The sequence below is a fragment of the Spermophilus citellus genome (genome assembly GCF_964194105.1).
Source record: "Spermophilus citellus genome assembly, chromosome: 3".
NCBI lineage: Eukaryota > Metazoa > Chordata > Mammalia > Rodentia > Sciuridae > Spermophilus > Spermophilus citellus.
In genome coordinates, this window is record NC_138184.1 from 78,883,901 (window position 1) to 78,900,682 (window position 16,782).

General features: G+C 44.0%; 1 protein-coding gene across 1 annotated transcript; it reads right to left on the reverse strand.

Annotated features, from left to right (window-relative positions):
- Nucleotides 1–1,695: 1,695 nt before the first annotated feature.
- On the reverse strand, nucleotides 1,696–4,163 carry COX6A1 (cytochrome c oxidase subunit 6A1). The gene is made up of 3 exons (XM_081287546.1): nucleotides 4,016–4,163; nucleotides 3,740–3,882; nucleotides 1,696–1,962 (listed from the first exon to the last, which is right to left on the reverse strand). Exons 1-3 carry the CDS (start codon nucleotides 4,122–4,124, stop codon nucleotides 1,879–1,881), a joined length of 336 nt encoding a protein of 111 aa, XP_081143672.1. The 5' UTR covers nucleotides 4,125–4,163; the 3' UTR covers nucleotides 1,696–1,878.
- Nucleotides 4,164–16,782: the final 12,619 nt, after the last annotated feature.

The window sequence follows — 16,782 nt, forward strand, 5'->3', positions numbered from 1 at the left end:
TTTAGCGAGGAGCTAAGCAACTCAGTGAGACCCTGTCTCTAAATAAAATTCAAAATAGGGCTGGGGATGTGGCTCAATGGTTGAGTGCCCCGAGTTCAATCCCCAATACCAAAAAAAAAAAAAGGAACTGAGTGCAAGGTGGTATATCACAAAATGCAAATATAAAATTCTTTTTTTCTTTTTTGCAGTACTGGGGATTGAATCCAGTGGTGTTGTAATACTGAACTATATTTTTATTTTTCATTTTGATACAGGGTTCACACTAAGCAGCCTAGACTGGCCTCAAACTTGCAGTCAATCCTGTCTCAGCATCCTGAGTAGCTGAGATTACAGGTATTCGCCACCGCATATATTATCACTGATTGCCAAAACAGATCTGTTAAGAATTCTTTGCTGGGTGTAGTGGCACACACCTGTAATCCTAGTGAATAGGAGACTGAGGCAGGTGGATCACAAGTTTGAAGCCAACCTCAGCAGATTTAGTGAGCCCTAAGCAACTTAGGGAGACCCTGTCTCAAAAAACTTAAAAGGGCTGGGGGGTATGGCTCAGTGACAAGGCACCCTGGGTTCAATTCCCAGTACCAAAAACAAGTAAACAAAAACCAAAACAATCCTTCAAGTTGCATGTGCCAATAGTTCCATCCACTGAGGTGCTGAGGCAGAATTGTTTAAGCCTAGGAGCTTGAGACCAGCCTGGGCAACATAGCAAGATCCCATCTCAAGAAACTTCTTTGATGTATATTTAAAAGCTTATCATATTCAAATTATTGTTAAGTCTAAAATATCCACATATTAATAGCTTTCTTGCTTCATGGACACATTCTGGCAAAAGGAATATTTAAATTGCTACTCAAAAAATAATTCTGACTGTTCCTTATCCTATTTTGACTTCATCCTCTCTAGATGTGACTCTAACTACCTCAGCTACTTTAAAAGTTTTCAATTTTGATGATAAATTTATCACCCTTTCAAGGCAATTTTGTAACTATTACTATTTCTAATTCTTTTTTAAAAATATATATTTTAGTTGTGGATGGACATGTTTATTTTACTTATTTTTATGTGATGCTGAGGATCAAACCCAGTGCCTCATACATGCTAGGCTAGTGCTCCACCACTGAGCTACAGCCCCAGCCCTGTTTCTCATTCTTAATGGTTATGGGATCATTTTGATTTCAGAAATAAATAAAGCCAAGACTACCAAGCAGAAATGTGTCCCACTGACTGTATTTCTAAAGGTTTCTGGCCTTTCCAACCTTGAAGATGCTAAATCTTAACCCCAAGATTAAAACAACTCCTCTGGAGAAAATTTTCCAACCATGCAGAGGATTCTGCACCAAATGCTTCTGGACTTGGACATGAGAAAGCTGAAACCCAGAGGAAGCACCTCCTACTGAATCGCAGGTATCTCAGGTGTAAACTGCAGTCAATCTGCTGGCTATTAAATGTCTTGGCACCCCCAGTCTGTCAGGAACCTCTTTTAATACCTCATTAGCTCTGGTGTTCTGTATACTGGTCCCTTGGCTTTACCTACCTTAGGCACAAGAAACCAAGAATCTGTTATAGTTATTTAGTGAGGTGAACTGGATCTTAAATACTATCAAAAGCAGACTTAGACCTTCACTGCAGAAACAGAAATAACAATAATGTTAATTTCTAAGAAAAAATAAAGAATGTACTTTCACTCAATGCAACTTAAGTTTAAGTTATTTATTTAAGCCATCTCCTGCCTCAAAGAGATGGAAAATCAGTATAATGGTCATCAATTGATAAATGTAAGGTGAACTTAAGGTCCCATATACTTTTCTGGTCTTCATGCAGAGTAATGGTCCAAACCAGTGCTGTGGTCCCCAGTGCCTGAGTCATGATCCAGATGCTCTATTCATCTTCATAGCCAGTTGGAAGTGGATTCACATGAGGATTATGGAAGAGAGTATGGTTACCATCTCCCCAGGGGAAGGGCTGTGAAATGAAGATGTCAATTAGATACTTCCAGAAAACAGTTCAGAAAGAACACTGCCATGAACTACTTAGAACACGGTAACATACAAAAAGCAAAACAAAAATGGAAAGTAAGTCCTTTATTAGCATATTTCAACATTCCCATAATTTAAGGGAGCTCCTATAATGACTGTGGGGGGAGGTGTCTTTTTTTTCCTTCAGTACTGGGGATTAAACTCAGAGGTGTTTTACCACTGGGCCATATTCCCAGGCCTTTTAAATTTTTTTATTTTGAGACAGTCTCACTAAATTGCTCAGGCTGGCCTCTAACCAACTTGAGATCATCCTGCCTCAGCTTCCCAAGTAGCTGGGATTGTAAGTGTGTACCACCACACCTGGCCCAGGGGCCATTCTTAAAATAGACAATAGAAAAAGAGTGCTCAAGTTAGTTGTTACAAGTCTCTCCTTGGTAACTAGTACATCCAGTGCTAGATTTTTTTAAGTATTTTTAGTTGTAGTTGGACACAATATCTTTATTTTATTTATTTTTATGTGGTGCTGAGGATCGAACCCAGGGCCTCACACGTGCTAGGTGAGCACTCTACCGCTGAGCCACAATCCCAGCCCCTCCAGTGCTAGATTTGTGAAAATGTAATCTTTAAACCTGGCACGGTAATGCATGCCTATAATCCCCCAACTACTAAGGAGGTGAAGAAAAGAAGTTTTTTTTTTTGTTGTTGTTGTTTTATGGTGGGGCGGAGGGAGAACCCAGGAGCTCCTTTATTTTTTAATTTTGAGACACGGCTTCACTAAATTGCTGAGTCTGGCATCAAACTTGCAATGCTCTTGCCTCAGTCTCCCAAGTTGCTAGGATTACAAGCATATATCAGTGGAATCAGAAGATTTCTTGAGCCCATGAGTTTGAGAACAGCCTGGGTTATGCAGTGAGACCCTGTCTTGGGTGGGGAGGAAAAAAAGTCAGGTTGGGATATAGCTCAGTGGTAGAGCACTTATCTAGTATGTGTGAGGCCTTGGGTTCCTTCCCAGTATTGCAGAAAAGTAAAGAAAGAAAAAGTGTAATTCTCAAATCGCCTGTATCAGAATGGTACAGTGGAGGAGATACTTATTTAAATAAGATTTTAGGCTCTATCCCAGACCTAAAACACTCTCTGGACTGGGAAACTACAAACCACCCTCAATTACTTTGCTCACCACATTTGAAAACATGAGCAATGGTTTCCAGCCCAGGGTGGTTTTTGCCCCTCCAGGGTACACGGGTAGTATTTGGAGACATTGGGGGATGAACAGTACTGCCATCTAGTGGATAGTGCCCAAGGATGATGTTAAACAAATGACTGCCATAGCTGAATAGCCAAAGGGAAAACAAGATAGATATTGTAGAGGGTAGAGGAAGCTATCAGTCTCTTTATTATGAAGGTAGCACCTGGCAGACGCTCAGATTTTAGAAAGCTGAGCTATGTTCAGACCTTGCCACTCCATAAAGGTTTCCCAAATCCCAAGTTTTATGCAACAAACAGCTGTTTCATAGAACTTCAGAACGCAAAACGTTGGATGCATCAGAAAAAAGGAAACTTGAAGGGCACTCACAGTTATGACCTCGGAAACAAATGACATGACCCCAAACAGTTTCCCTTCCATGAAATGGGAGCATATAAATTTCTAATTGCGAGAATTAGACGAAAAACTGTGCACGCCAGGCACCCACGCTTTTAGAGCATGAAGAACTTGTACTAGGGCACACGCAATGAAAAGAGAACGGACAACTGCAAGGGCGTACCTTGGTTCTGATGCGGAGATGGGGATAGGCGATGAACTCGGGTCTCTCGTGCTCTCCGTGGTGCGATTTGAGGAAAACATTCAGCATGCTCACTCCCACCCCCGGGAGAGCCACGAAGTAAGTGAGGGCCCTCCACATTCGAGCTGCAAAGGGGTCACAACCGCTGAGCCCTGGCAGACCTGCCCGGATATCATTCTCCCTCCCCCAAGGTCACAGTCCCGCCCAGCGACGGTAGTGTGGGGATGCGGCACGTCCCGCCGACCCCAACCCCAGTACCTGAGCCCTCTTCGCCGTGGGCGCCACTCGACATAGGCCGCCCCACCTGTGGGCGAGACCGACCCAACAGTCTAGAAAACCGGGACGCAGATACAGCCGCCGCCACCATTTTGACCAGGACTACCTGAGACCGGAAGCGGAAGAGGAAAAGAGCCTTGAGGACGGGACCAAGACCTAAAACACAAGTTCCTATTGGACGACACCTTCTCAATGGCATTAACCAAGCCCGAGGAGCCTGCGCGCTATCATCCCCACGAAGGAGTACCTTGTCAAAATCCTCCGAGTCGCCGAGTCCAACAGAGCATGCGCTCTGCCGAATCCTCCAGGATGCGCCCTCTCTTCGAGCGCATGCGTGTTCCCTCCAGTCTCCTTGCGGTCCCACCTTGGGAACGCAGAAGGGAAGTTCGAATGCGGCTCCCCCCTATCTGGTCGCTGTTTTAGTGGAAGTCCATGGACAGCAACTGGAAGTTCCAAGCGCAGACCACCATGTCCAAAATGCCATTCCACTGGAATATAAATTCTGTGCTACCAAGCGTTTGCCATTGCAGCACTCTCAGAATTCTATCTGGAAATGGTATGATTTGGAATCGTGCCTGGCACATAGCAGGTGCTTAATACAATTTATAGCAATCGAAACCAGAATTGGTACCAGAAAATCTGGATTCTAATCTCGGCTCAACATCCTCAACTTTTGGCCTCTGGTCACGCTGGCTTTCTCTCCCTTAAAATTCTAGAAATAAATTGTAGAGGCAATTTTTTTTTCCTTCTCATCTTTTTCTTTTTCTTTTTTCTTCCTTCTACATGTCCAAAAACACTTTGAAAAAGAAAAGAAGGGCTGGGGGGGTAGCTCATTGGTACAGCACCTGCCTAGAATTCTCCACTTCAATCCCAAGTACCTCAAAAAATTTTTTTTAATATTTATTTTTTAGGTGTAGATGGACACAACACAATGCCTTTATTTTTATGTGGTGCTGAGGATCGAACCAGGTCCCGCCTGCGCTAGGCGAGCGCTCTACTGCTGAGCCACAATCCCAGCCTCACCTCAAAAATTTTAATACATAAAATAATGAAAGTTTAAAAATATATGTATAGGGGCTAGGGATTTCCTCAGTGGCAAAGCACTGGCCAAACATGGGAGTGGAGTTGGGTTGGACCCACACACACTAAAATACACACATACACACATACACACACACGTATGATGAATGCAAACTTTTTTAAAATATTTTTTTAATTGTAGTTGGACACATACCTTTATTTTATCTTATTTATGTATGTGGTCCTGAGGATCGAACCCAGCACCTCGCACGTGCTAGGTGAGCGCTCTACCGCTCAGCCACAACCCCAGCCCAAATGCAAACTTTTTGATTGTAGGCTCCTTTAGGGATGAAATGAAAGCTTTGAAGCATTTTCACACACACACACACACACACACACACACACACACACACACAAACTCACCTGTGAGCTAGGTAAGGTGCTTGTGTAGCATGTGCAAGGCCCTGGATTCAATCCCCAATATCAAAAAAAAATAAATAATTTTTTAAAAAAATTTACCTGCATTGAAGTACACAGTTTTAGCAAGGTTGGGGGAAGATCTAGATATCTTCTAGGAGTATTTGTGCTTCAGATTAATAACCCTTGGGGTAAGAGACACACAGGAACCCTTAGTGTTTAAAGACTGAGCTCACATCTTCTCCATTACAGCCTATATGATCACCTGGGGGCAAGTTAGATGAAACGAATGCTTTCACGTCATGCAGTTCCATGAACACAAACATTTAAGATCATATTACTAGAGCTTTACTATCTGACCCAGAATTATATCTTTCTAAGTTTCATGGTGTGATCAGGATCATCAACTCCCCAGGTATCGTTAAACCCAAACAGTGTATGATACGATAACCAGGGCATAATCATAGGTAGGGGATCAAGCTCAGGGATCAGGAAATCTAGGTTGATCTAGGTTGAATCCCTGATCTGTCAGCTGCCAACTAGATTTCCTCTTTAAAACGAGACTGTAGGGGCTGGGGTTGTGGATCAGCAGTAAAGCACTCACTTAGCATGCGTGAGGCCCTGGGTTCGGTCCTCAGCACCACATAAAACTAAATAAACAAAATAAAGATATTATGTCTAACCAAAAAGTAAATATTAAAAAAAAAAACAAGACAAGACTGTAATACACATTCCTTCACCCAACAGATATTTTTCAAAACCCAGCTTCACCCAGTGCAGTAGTGCACACCTGTAATACCGTTAACTATGGAAACTGAGGCAGGAGAATGGCACCTTCAAGATCCGCATGAGCAACTTAAAAAATAACTCTACCTTGGGAAGTTACTCAACTGTAATAATGAGGGTGCTCATTTAATATTAACTAAAATGTCAATTATATGCTAGGTGAACACAGTAGTCGACAAGAGCTGTTATCTCTCTCTCTCTCTCTCTCTCTCTCTCTCTCTCTCTCTCTCTCTCTCTCTCATGAAGCTTGCATTCTAGTCGGGAAGATGGGATTAAACAAAAATATTCATTGCCTAGAATAAATTCAACAAATGGGCTGGAAGTGTATCTGGGTGGTAGAGCACCTGCCTAGCATGCACCAGGCTTCTAGGTTCTATCCTGAGCACTTCCAGAAAAGATCAACAAATGTTCATTCTCTCACAGGACTTTCTTACACCTTGCAGGGTGGCACACTGCTAAGTAAAGATTCTGCCTATCACATGCTGGAAGACACAGTACATGATAGGTATGATGTTATTGACAGGTATACTCAGCATTTGCAAAGCCTTGGATGACCAAATTTAGCCAGCCCAGAAAACCAAAATCATCAATATGAAAAAAATATGAATATTTATTGAGGACTTATTGTGTGCCCAAATCTGTGCTAAGCAGTTTGTGGAAATTATCTTCCCCACATCAGGAAACCACCACTTCTTTCAGGTCAAAACGACCCCCCGTCACACACACACACACACACAATACATACACACCACAAATACAATTTCATATCTAATCCATCAATAAATCCCGCCAACTCTTCCTTCAGCTATACACAGAATCTGACCACTCACCATCCACTGCTGCTCATTTAGTCAAAGGTATTCTCATCTCCCACCTGGACAGTTGCAACAACCTCCTGATATCCCTGCTGCCCCATCCCCCGGTGATCTGTTCTCTACATCAAAGTCAGAGGAATCCTTTAAGTCAAGTCACCTACCTCCTCTCCTCATAGTCCTCAATGGCTCCCATTTCCCTCAGAGTAAACAAAAAAATACGTAACGGGAGCTACCAGGGTCTACCTAACCTGAGCCTAATCATCTCTCTGACATCACTCCGATCTCCACCACCTGCTGTCTAAATATTTCTAGCTACATTGGCCCTTTTGCCTTTCCTTGAACATATCAGGCATGCTCTTGCCTCAGGACTTCTGCATGTGTTTATTTCTCTGCCTGACAGAGTTTTCTCCCCAGATAGCCCAGTGAATTACTCTCTTACTGCACTCAGGTCTCTGCTTAAAATTCATCTTACCGAGAGACCTTCCCTGGTGGAAGAGAAATAGCCCCTCCCCACTCTGACACTCTATCCGCCTTGCGGTGCCGTATCCATCTTCATCACACTCACCACCATCTGCTATATTAAATATTCATGGAATTATTGTCTGTCTTCCTCCACCAAACACCACAGGGGCAGGGATTCAGTTTTGTGCACTGGCACATGCCACATGATAGGCACTCACTGAGTATATATTAATACCAACCATGGTAGATACTGTTCTCCCCATTTTTTTTCAAATAATAAAACTGAGACCCAAGATGTGCAGGAAAGTGCCCAAAGTCACACAGACTTAGGTAAGTGGCAGACCTAGGCAGTTAAGCACTCCTGATATTTCTCTTAGCCTCTTAGCCATACAGGGTTTGGTTTAGAAATAAACCAACTCCAAGAGGTCACCCTATCTAGCTCATGCTGATCTGATGCTCTAAATAGGAGTCAGTGAGAAAAAGAACGACTGTTGGGACTGGGGTTGGGGCTCAGTGGCAGAGCGCTTGCCTTGCATGTGTGAGGTACTGGGTTCGATCCTCAAGACCACATATAAATAAATAAAAAATAAAGGTACATCAACAACTAAAAAAAAGAAAGAAAGAAAGAAAAGAAAAGAACAACTGCTAATTTCTGTCTCCATGACTGAATGGAGAATAGTGGTTACTAGAGGTTGGGAAGGATGTGTGTTTGGTGGGGAAGGTGGATAAAGGGAGTTTGGATTGAATCAGCGTATGCTGTCTGCACATGTGGAAATATTTCGCTGATCCCTATTAATATACACAATTAATATAAGTTGATAAAAATAAAATGATTTAGAAATTTCTGTTCTTGGGGTGCTGAGGTGGCAGATCTGCACGTGCTCCCTCTCACGGAGACACGCCACCCAGTCTCCCCAGGACACCCAGCCTCTCTGTGTAAGGAGCTTCTCCAAGGCCATAAGCAGCCAGGCCGGGATTTGACGTCATCCTCTCTGGCAGCTGGTGATGTTTACACTCAGGCTGAGGCCACTCAGTCTGTCTCTGATGCCCTAGTTCCTTGAAACAGGGAGGTGATAGTGAACACCTCCATGCTGGGGCAGCGGCTGGTGGTGGAGGGAGATGCTGGGGTGAGACAGGAGGGGCTTCCCAGCCAAGGACAGGACTTACTGAAGAAGAAATTTTTTCTGGGACATCCCACATGCTCCTTCTATTCTGGTTTCTCCCAGCTAAGAGCACCTTTCATTCCTGATCCAATAAATATTTGTCCACCAAGCAACTAATCCTGGGAGAAGGAGCTGGCACTGAGGCATATTTCCAACAGGCTTCAGGAGAACCAGGGAGTTGTGGCCACTACCTCCACCCTCTCCATACCTTGACTGAACTGCTCAGTGTCTTTCATTCATAACAATTAGGGTCTCAACTGTGTGCCTGGACTTGGGACACAGCAGTGGCATTTGTGGAATAGGCGGGTTTCTTTCTTTCTTTTTAATACCTGGGATTGAACCCAGGGGCGCTTACCTCAGCCCTCCTTTTATATTTTATTTAGAGATAGTGTCTTTTTTTTTTTTTTAGAGAGAGAGAGAGAGAATTTTAATATTTATTTTTTAGTTTTCGGCGGACACAACATCTTTGTTGGTATGTGGTGCTGAGGATCGAACCCGGGCCGCACGCATGCCAGGCGAGTGCACTACTGCTTGAGCCACATCCCCAGCCCCTAGAGGTAGTGCCTTAATAAATTGTTTAGGGGCTCACTAAGTTGCTGAGCCTGGCTTTGAACTTGTGATCCTCCTGCCTCGGCCTCCCGAGCTGCTGGGATTACAGGTGTGCACCACCCCACTCTGCTGAAATAGGTGATATTCATATCCCCATTTTAGGGATGAGGCCACTGAGGTACAAAGAAGTTAAATCATTTGCCTAAGTTTCACTCTATAAGTGACACAGCCAAGACTGAAATTCAGAGGCACATTTAACCACTATAAGAAACTGCTTTGTTAACTCAAGTGACCTTAACCATGCCTGGCACAAAGTGAAAGCTCAGCCGGGCACAGTGGCACATGCAGGAGCATGGCAAGTTCAAGGCCAGCTTCAGCAATTTAGCAACCTTGTCTAAAAAAAGAAAAGGAAAGGAAAAAAAAGCCAGGTGTGGTGGCACATGTCTGTAATCCCAGTGGCTCAGGAAGCTGAAGCAGAAGGATTGCAAATTCAAAGCCAACTTCAGCAACTTGGTAAGACCCTGAGCAACTGAGCGAGATTGTCTCCAAAAAAAGTGGGGGGGGGCTGGGGATGAGGCTCAGTGGTTAAACTCCTTTGGGCTCAATCCCCATTACTATTAAAAAAAAAAAAAGCAAATGCTTAATACTTGTTAATCTGGGAATGTGGGCACATGCCTGTTGTTCTAGCACTTGGGAGGCTTAGGCAGGAGGATCACTTGAGCCCAAGATTTCAAGGACAGCCAGGACCAGACAGTGAGAATCTATCTAAAAGAAAAAAAAAAGTTAACTGTTGGTATTGTCATGATCAAGGGAGGAAGGTACAGGATGTATGGAAGCAAAGCAGAAGGGCATTTGGTATGAATTTTGAAGGGGGCAGTCAGGAAGGCTTCTTGTAGGAGGTGACACCTCTCCCCCCAACACACACACACACACACACACACACACACACACACACACACGAGTTAGGGAGTCAGGGATAAGTTTGTGTTGGGAGGGAGATGGAAAGAGTTTTCCAGGAAAAAAAAATTGGGGTACTAAATCCAGAATTCCAACCAATGCCTTAAGGTTGGAGATGTGAGGGTTCAAAGACTGGTCCTTCCAGGTTCCTGTGGGCCATGCTGAGTTAGGATCTCTTTGTTTCTTATGATGATGGGGATATAATGCAGGGCCTCCTATGTGCTGGGCAAGGGCTCTATCACTGAGCCACAACCCCAGCCCTCTGAGTTAGGATCTTGACTAAAGGGTACTGAGAAGCCTTGGTTTTAGGCTAGGAGGGAGGAAATCAGCTTTGTAATTTAGAAAGATCCCTGACAGTGTATATCTAGAGGTTTGCAGAGAGGGCTGAACATGAGAGTCTATTTTCTAGGGACTCAAGTGATGATGGTGGGGGTTGTTCATCCAGGCAGGCAGAATCGTGTAGCTATGCAGGTTAGGGCACTAGATTCAGACCCTGGGCTAAGTGGCTTTGAGACTTGGCCCTATTCTTTCCTACCAGGAGGGCCTGGGGCAATCAATCCACTTTACCTCTCTGAGCCTCCTTTCCTTAATTTATAAATGGGGCTAATAACTGACCATCTTCCACAGATACTGTGAGTTTAATGTGATAGTTTAGACAGAGAGCCCGGAACAGGGAGAGTGCACAGTGAAGGGTAGCTATTGCTTATTTCTACAGTTCACCTCCCAGATCTCTGCCTACCTTGATTGTCAGCTTTTGGAGAAGACTCCAGGGATCATTATCCCTGTAACCCACTAGAACTTGGTGCTCAATTCTATCTTCATCCTGGTCACTGCTAATGTTCGTACACACGTCTTCATCCAAGGCTTTGCTCAACTGGGTCTCCTGGCTGAAAATGCGCTTCCCACCCAGTCTTCACCTCTCATACTGCAGCCTTTCCCGGTTACCTCCTGCCCTCTGCCTCCATTCCTCTGAATTCCCTTGAGGGAGGACACAGAGCTGGCATTAAAAAAAAAAAAAAAAGGGTTAGGAACTCAGGTTCTCAAAGCTGAATTTTTTTTAATGATTCTTTTTTTTTTTTTTTTTTGGTACCAGGGATTGAACCTAGGGCCCTTTAATTACTGAGCTACATCCCCAACACTTTTCATTGTTTTTTTTTGTTTTTTTGTTTTTTTTTTTTGAGACAGGGTCCTTGATAAGTTGCTTGGGGCTTCACTAAATTGTTGAGGCTGACTTTGAACTTGCTATCCTCCTGCCCCAACCTCCCCAGCTACTGGGATCACAAGCATGAGCCACTGTGCCTGGCCAAAACTGGATTGAAATCTTCCTGGTTCTATGGGTTTTTCCTCTACCAATGCCTTCATCTCTCTGTACCTCAGTTTTTTTTCATCTGCCAAATGAGGGAAAAAAAATAGTACCTACTATTAGGATGGTTGGGAAGACTGAATATGAACTTATATGTAAAGCACTTAGCACTTGGCACTTGGCTGAACAAATAGCAACAACTGGTATTATTACTATTTTGTTTGTTATTTTGGTACAGGGTCTCACTGAGTTACTTAGTGCCTCTCTAACTATCTGAGGCTGGCTTTGACTCTCCATCCTCCTGCTTCAGCCTCCCAAGCTGCCGGGATTACAGGTGTATGCCACCCTGAATACTATTACCTTTTTTTTTTTTTTTTTTTTTTTTTTTGAGATTGGTAGTTTTTTTAGTTAGACTGTAAGCCTCCTGAGGGCGGGGACCCCTCCGGCCTGGCGCGGAAGGAAGGTTTGCAGCCCGGAGCTGGACGGGGCGTCTCTGCACCCGCGCCTGCAGTACGGTGCTCGCCCGGTGGGTGGCAGACTCCGCATGTGCGGGCACCGCCCAGGAGCCGGCCTGGGAGTCGCGCCCGCGACCTTCAACGTGGCTGTCTGGTGTCAGGATCCTTTTGAAGGGAGGAGAGAAGGGGAACCTGTGAAAGCTAGTGGGAGACTCGCCCGGGCTTCAGGGACTCCTTCTTAGGGCCCTCTGCATCTTCCCGAGGGTTGGAACAAGAAGAAAAAATCTTCACTTCCCACCTGGGTCGAGGGCAGAGGGGACAGACTGGAAAACCTCTGCCCTGAGCCTGAGAAAGAAAAAGAGAAAGGCTCATCCTGAAAAAATCTTCATCGTCATAACTCCCAAGTCACCGGGTGCTGCCCTGGACAGTCCATGCATTGTCCCCACCCAGTACCTCCTTTGATCTTAGGAGAAAGGGAGGTGTGCCCATTTTGCAGGGGAGGGCCACTGTGACTGGTGGAGGTAGAGCCCAGTTAGACACTGACCTCTGCTGTGCTGCGCCTAACTCCAAAGCCCAGCTCTCTACCCACCCCTGTAGGTCAAACTAAGACCACCCTGCAGAGGCGTCTGCCCACCTTCCTTACTACTACTAATTCATATAACTCCTCTTTAGCCTACCCTTACTGGGATGATGGCACTTGGCATGTATTATTTAATTTAATCCTTCCAACAACCCCTCAGAGTAAGACTTTACTATCATCCCCCTTTTACAGAAGGAAACTGAGAAGCAAAAATTAAACCAAATTTGGGCCAAAAATAAAATTCTCAAAAGTCTGTGCTTTCAGCTGGTACTGTATTTTTGTTGTTGTTGGTGGGGTTTTTTTTTTTTGTTTGTTTGTTTTTGTGGTTGTTGTTTCTGTTATATTGGGGATTAAATCCAGCAGTGCTCTACCACTGAGCTACATCCCCAGTCCTTTGTATTTTATTTTAGTTTATTTTTTTAATTCAAGGTCTTACGCTGGCCTGGAACAATCCTCCTGCCTCAGCTTCCTGAGTCCCTGGGATTACAAACATGTATAGCACCATGCCTGGTTGCTTGGTTCTTTTTTTTTTTTTTTTTAACTTTTTTTTTTTTTTGAGAGAGAGAGAGAATTTTTTTTTTATTTTAATATTTCTCTTTGAGTTTTCAGCGGATACAACATCTTTGTTTGTATGTGGTGCTGGGGATCGAACCCCGGGCCGCACGCATGCCAGGCGAGCGCGCTACCCGATTGAGCCACATCCCTAGCCCCTGCTTGGTTCTTAATAATTATTTAAGTATTGAATAGGTAATACATTCCTACCTACTACTTATTCAAATTACCATAAATAAACCAACAAAGGACAAAGGATGAAAAATTTGTCCCCATTCCTGTCCTCCAGCCACCCTGGTCCAGTGTGTACTGCTAAGGGTAGCACCCTGTGAGTTATGAGTTATGTCTATGAAGATTTTCAGGATAGCTTCTCCTTTTTTTCTCTGTCTCCCAGACCCTGGTGGAGGAAAGGGGTGTCTTCAGTATTCCTCTCTGCCCTAGTTCCAATCTGTATCCTAGAGATTTCTCTTTTTGGGGGGGTACTGGGGATTGAACTCAGGGACACTCGGCCATTGAGCCCCGTCCCCAGCCCTATTTTGTATTTTATTTAGAGACAGGGCCTCACTGAGTTGCTTAGTGCCTCACGTTTGTTGAGGCTGGCTTTGAACTCACAATCCCCCTGCCTCAGTTTCCCAAGATACTGGGATGACAGGCTTGGACCACGGCACCCAGCTCACCCTAGGGTTTTCTGTTATATTCCTCCGGAGATATTCTCACCACCACCCATGCTGGGGATTAAACCCAGGGATGCTCTACCACTGAGCTACATTCCTAGTCCTTTATATCTTATTTTATTTATTTTACTGCCCTTCATACACTCACATTGACTCTCTCAAACATAGGAAAAGCCATGTTATCTTCTAGAACTGGAAGTGATTTCTCTTCTCTGATTCCTTGGGTTAGCATTCAGGGCCTCCTGAGAACACCTCTACCTCTATCCACCTTGGTATCCAAACTCTGGGTCCTGCAATCATCTTCCCAGCTCCTTTGTCTCTCCTTCCTTCCTTCCTTCCTTCCTTCCTTCCTTCCTTCCTTCCTTCCTTTTCTTTTCTTTTTAATATATTTTAGTTGTCAATGGATCTTTTTTATTTATTTACATGTGGTGCTGAGGATCGAACCCAAAGCCTCACACATGCCAGGCAAGCACTCTACCACTGAACCACAACTCCAGCCCCTCTCTTGCTTCTTTCAACGGTTCCATCTTTTGAAATCCCTTTATCCCCTTGAGTGTCCCCAGCCAGAATCTCTACCACTGAGCTACATCCGCAGCCTGAGGAGCTCAGTTTAAGCCTTGCATGTGGTGACCATTCTCAGACTTAAATCAGACTTTAGGTTTCCATTCAAGGGGCTGGGGATGTGGCTCAAGCGGTAGCGCACTCGCCTGGCATGCGTGTGGCCCAGGTTCGATTCTCAGCACCACATACAAACAAAGATGTTGTGTCTGCCAATAACTAAAAAATAAATATTAAAAAAAAATTCTCTCTTTTTCTCTCTCTCCCTCTCTCACTCTCTCTTTAAAAAAAAAATAGGTCTCCATTCAAGTCTGTGAACATTGACAGAACTTGAACCCTGCTGAGAAATGGTGAAATTAAAACCCTTAAAATTTGTATTTGTGAAGTTCAAAGCCAGCCTCAGCAACTTAGCAAGGCTCTGAGAAACTTAGCAAGAACTTATCTCAAAATAAAATATAAAGGGCTGGGGTTGTGGCTCAGTTGTTGAATACTTGCCTAGCACATATGAGGCAGTGGGTTCGACCCCCCAACACCATGTGAAAAAACTAAATAAACAAAATAAAGGTATTGGGGCTGGGGTAGTGGCTCAGTGGTTGAGTGCTTACTTCATGTGCATGAGGCACTGGGTTCCATCCTCAGCACCACAGAAAAAATAAATAAATAAATAAATAAAATAAAGATGTTGTGTCCATCTACAACTTAAAAAAAAATTAAAAAATAAAGGTATTGTGTCCATCTACAACTAAAAATATTTTTTAAAAAATAAATAAAATAGGGCTGGGGATGTGGCTCAAGCGGTAATGCGCTCACCTGGCATGCGCAGGGTGCTGGGTTCGATCCTCAGCACCACATAAAATAAAATAAAGATGTTGTGTCCACCAAAAACTGAAAAATAAAAATTAAAAAAATATTTTAAAAATAAAATAAATAAATAAAATAAAAAGGGCTGGGGATGTGGCTCAGTGCTAAAATTCCCCTGGGTTTAATCCCCAGTACCAAAAAAAAAAAAAAAAAAAAAAAAAACAAGCCAACTTCATTCCCACCTCAGGGTTTCTGCAGCAGCTATGCCTCTGCTTGGCGTGTGTCCCCTTAAATATCAGACTTTTTAGAGAGGTTTTCCATGGTTACTCTTTCTTTTTTTCTTTCTTTTTTTCTTTCTTTTTCTTTTGGTACTAGGGATTAAATACAAGGACACTTTTACCACTGAGCCACAACCCTAGCCCTTTTTCTTTTTTTAATTTAGAGACAGGGTCTTGCTAAGTTGCTTAGGGCCTCGCTAAATTACCAAGGCTGGCCTCGAATTTGCCATTCTCCTGCTTCAGCCTCTTGAGGCACTGGAATTACAGGCATGTGCCACTGTGCCTGGCTCTCAGTTCTCTTCTCTTTTATTTTTTTAGTTTTCTCTGTGTGTGTGTGTGTGTGTGTGTGTGTGTGTGTGTGTGTGTGGTGCTGGAACTCAGGACCTTGCACATGTTAGGCAAGTGCTCTATTATGAAACCACACACCTCCAGCCCCTGTTATCTGTTTTTGTTTGTTTGTTTGTTTAGTTTACTCTCTTGGTTATCTCTCCCATTAGACTTTGCATTCCAGTAGAGCATGGTGGTGCACACCTATGATCCCAGTGGCTGGGGAGGCTGTGGCAGGAGGATTGCAAGTTCAAAGTCTCAGCAATTTAGTGTGGCCCCGAACAATTTAGCAAGACTCTCTCTCAAAATGAAAAATGAAGTGGGGCACAATGGTGCACACCTGTAATCACAGTGGCTTGGGAGGCAGAGGCAAGAGGATCTTGAGTTCAAAGCCAGCCTCAGCAAAAGTGAGGCCCTAAGCAACTCATTGAGGCTCTTTCTCTAAATAAAACACAAAATAGGGTTGGGAATGGGGCTCAGTGGTCGAGTGCCCCCGAGTCCAATTCCCTGTAGCCTCCCCGCCTCCAAAAAAAAAAAAAAGTGAGAAAGAACTAGGGATGTAGCTCAGTAGTAAAGTGCTTGGTCCCCACACCCCTGCCTGCTGACAAAAGAAGTTCAGATAATTAGAACATGGCTATGAAAGGATTTGAATCCAGGCTGCCAAGGACCGGACTTATCCTACCCACCTAAAGATTATTCATCATTGGTAGCCAGAGGGTAATTCCTAGAGTGAAGAGAGCCTGAGCTTCTTGGGTGTTTTCCTGGTGCCATTACAAAGGAAATCTTCGTGGTAAAGTACTTTAGTGTGCTAGAGACCCTGGGTTAAATTCCCAGCACTGGTTACTGCTGGGCACAAAGATTTATTTATTTATAAACAAAGGCTTAGCTGTTGATAATGGAGGTGAAAACAACATTCAAATTAGAGGGTGATTCTGGGCCCTGCATCCACCCTTAGTCAGCTGATAAGGGTCCTGTAATAGGAGCCAGGAATGGTGGCACAAGCTGCCTATAAATCCTAGCTACTCCGGGGGCTGAGAAGAAGAACCACAAGT

Excerpts from the sequence above, each read along its gene's own strand:
- COX6A1 (XM_081287546.1), bottom strand. The coding sequence starts at position 4,124 with ATGGTGGCGGCGGCTGTATCTGCGTCCCGGTTTTCTAGACTGTTGGGT. Across the intron at positions 3,883-4,015 it reads CCACGGCGAAGAGGGCTCAG|CTCGAATGTGGAGGGCCCTC; the intron begins GTACTGGGGTTG and ends ACCCCTTTGCAG. Across the intron at positions 1,963-3,739 it reads ATCTCCGCATCAGAACCAAG|CCCTTCCCCTGGGGAGATGG; the intron begins GTACGCCCTTGC and ends TTCATTTCACAG.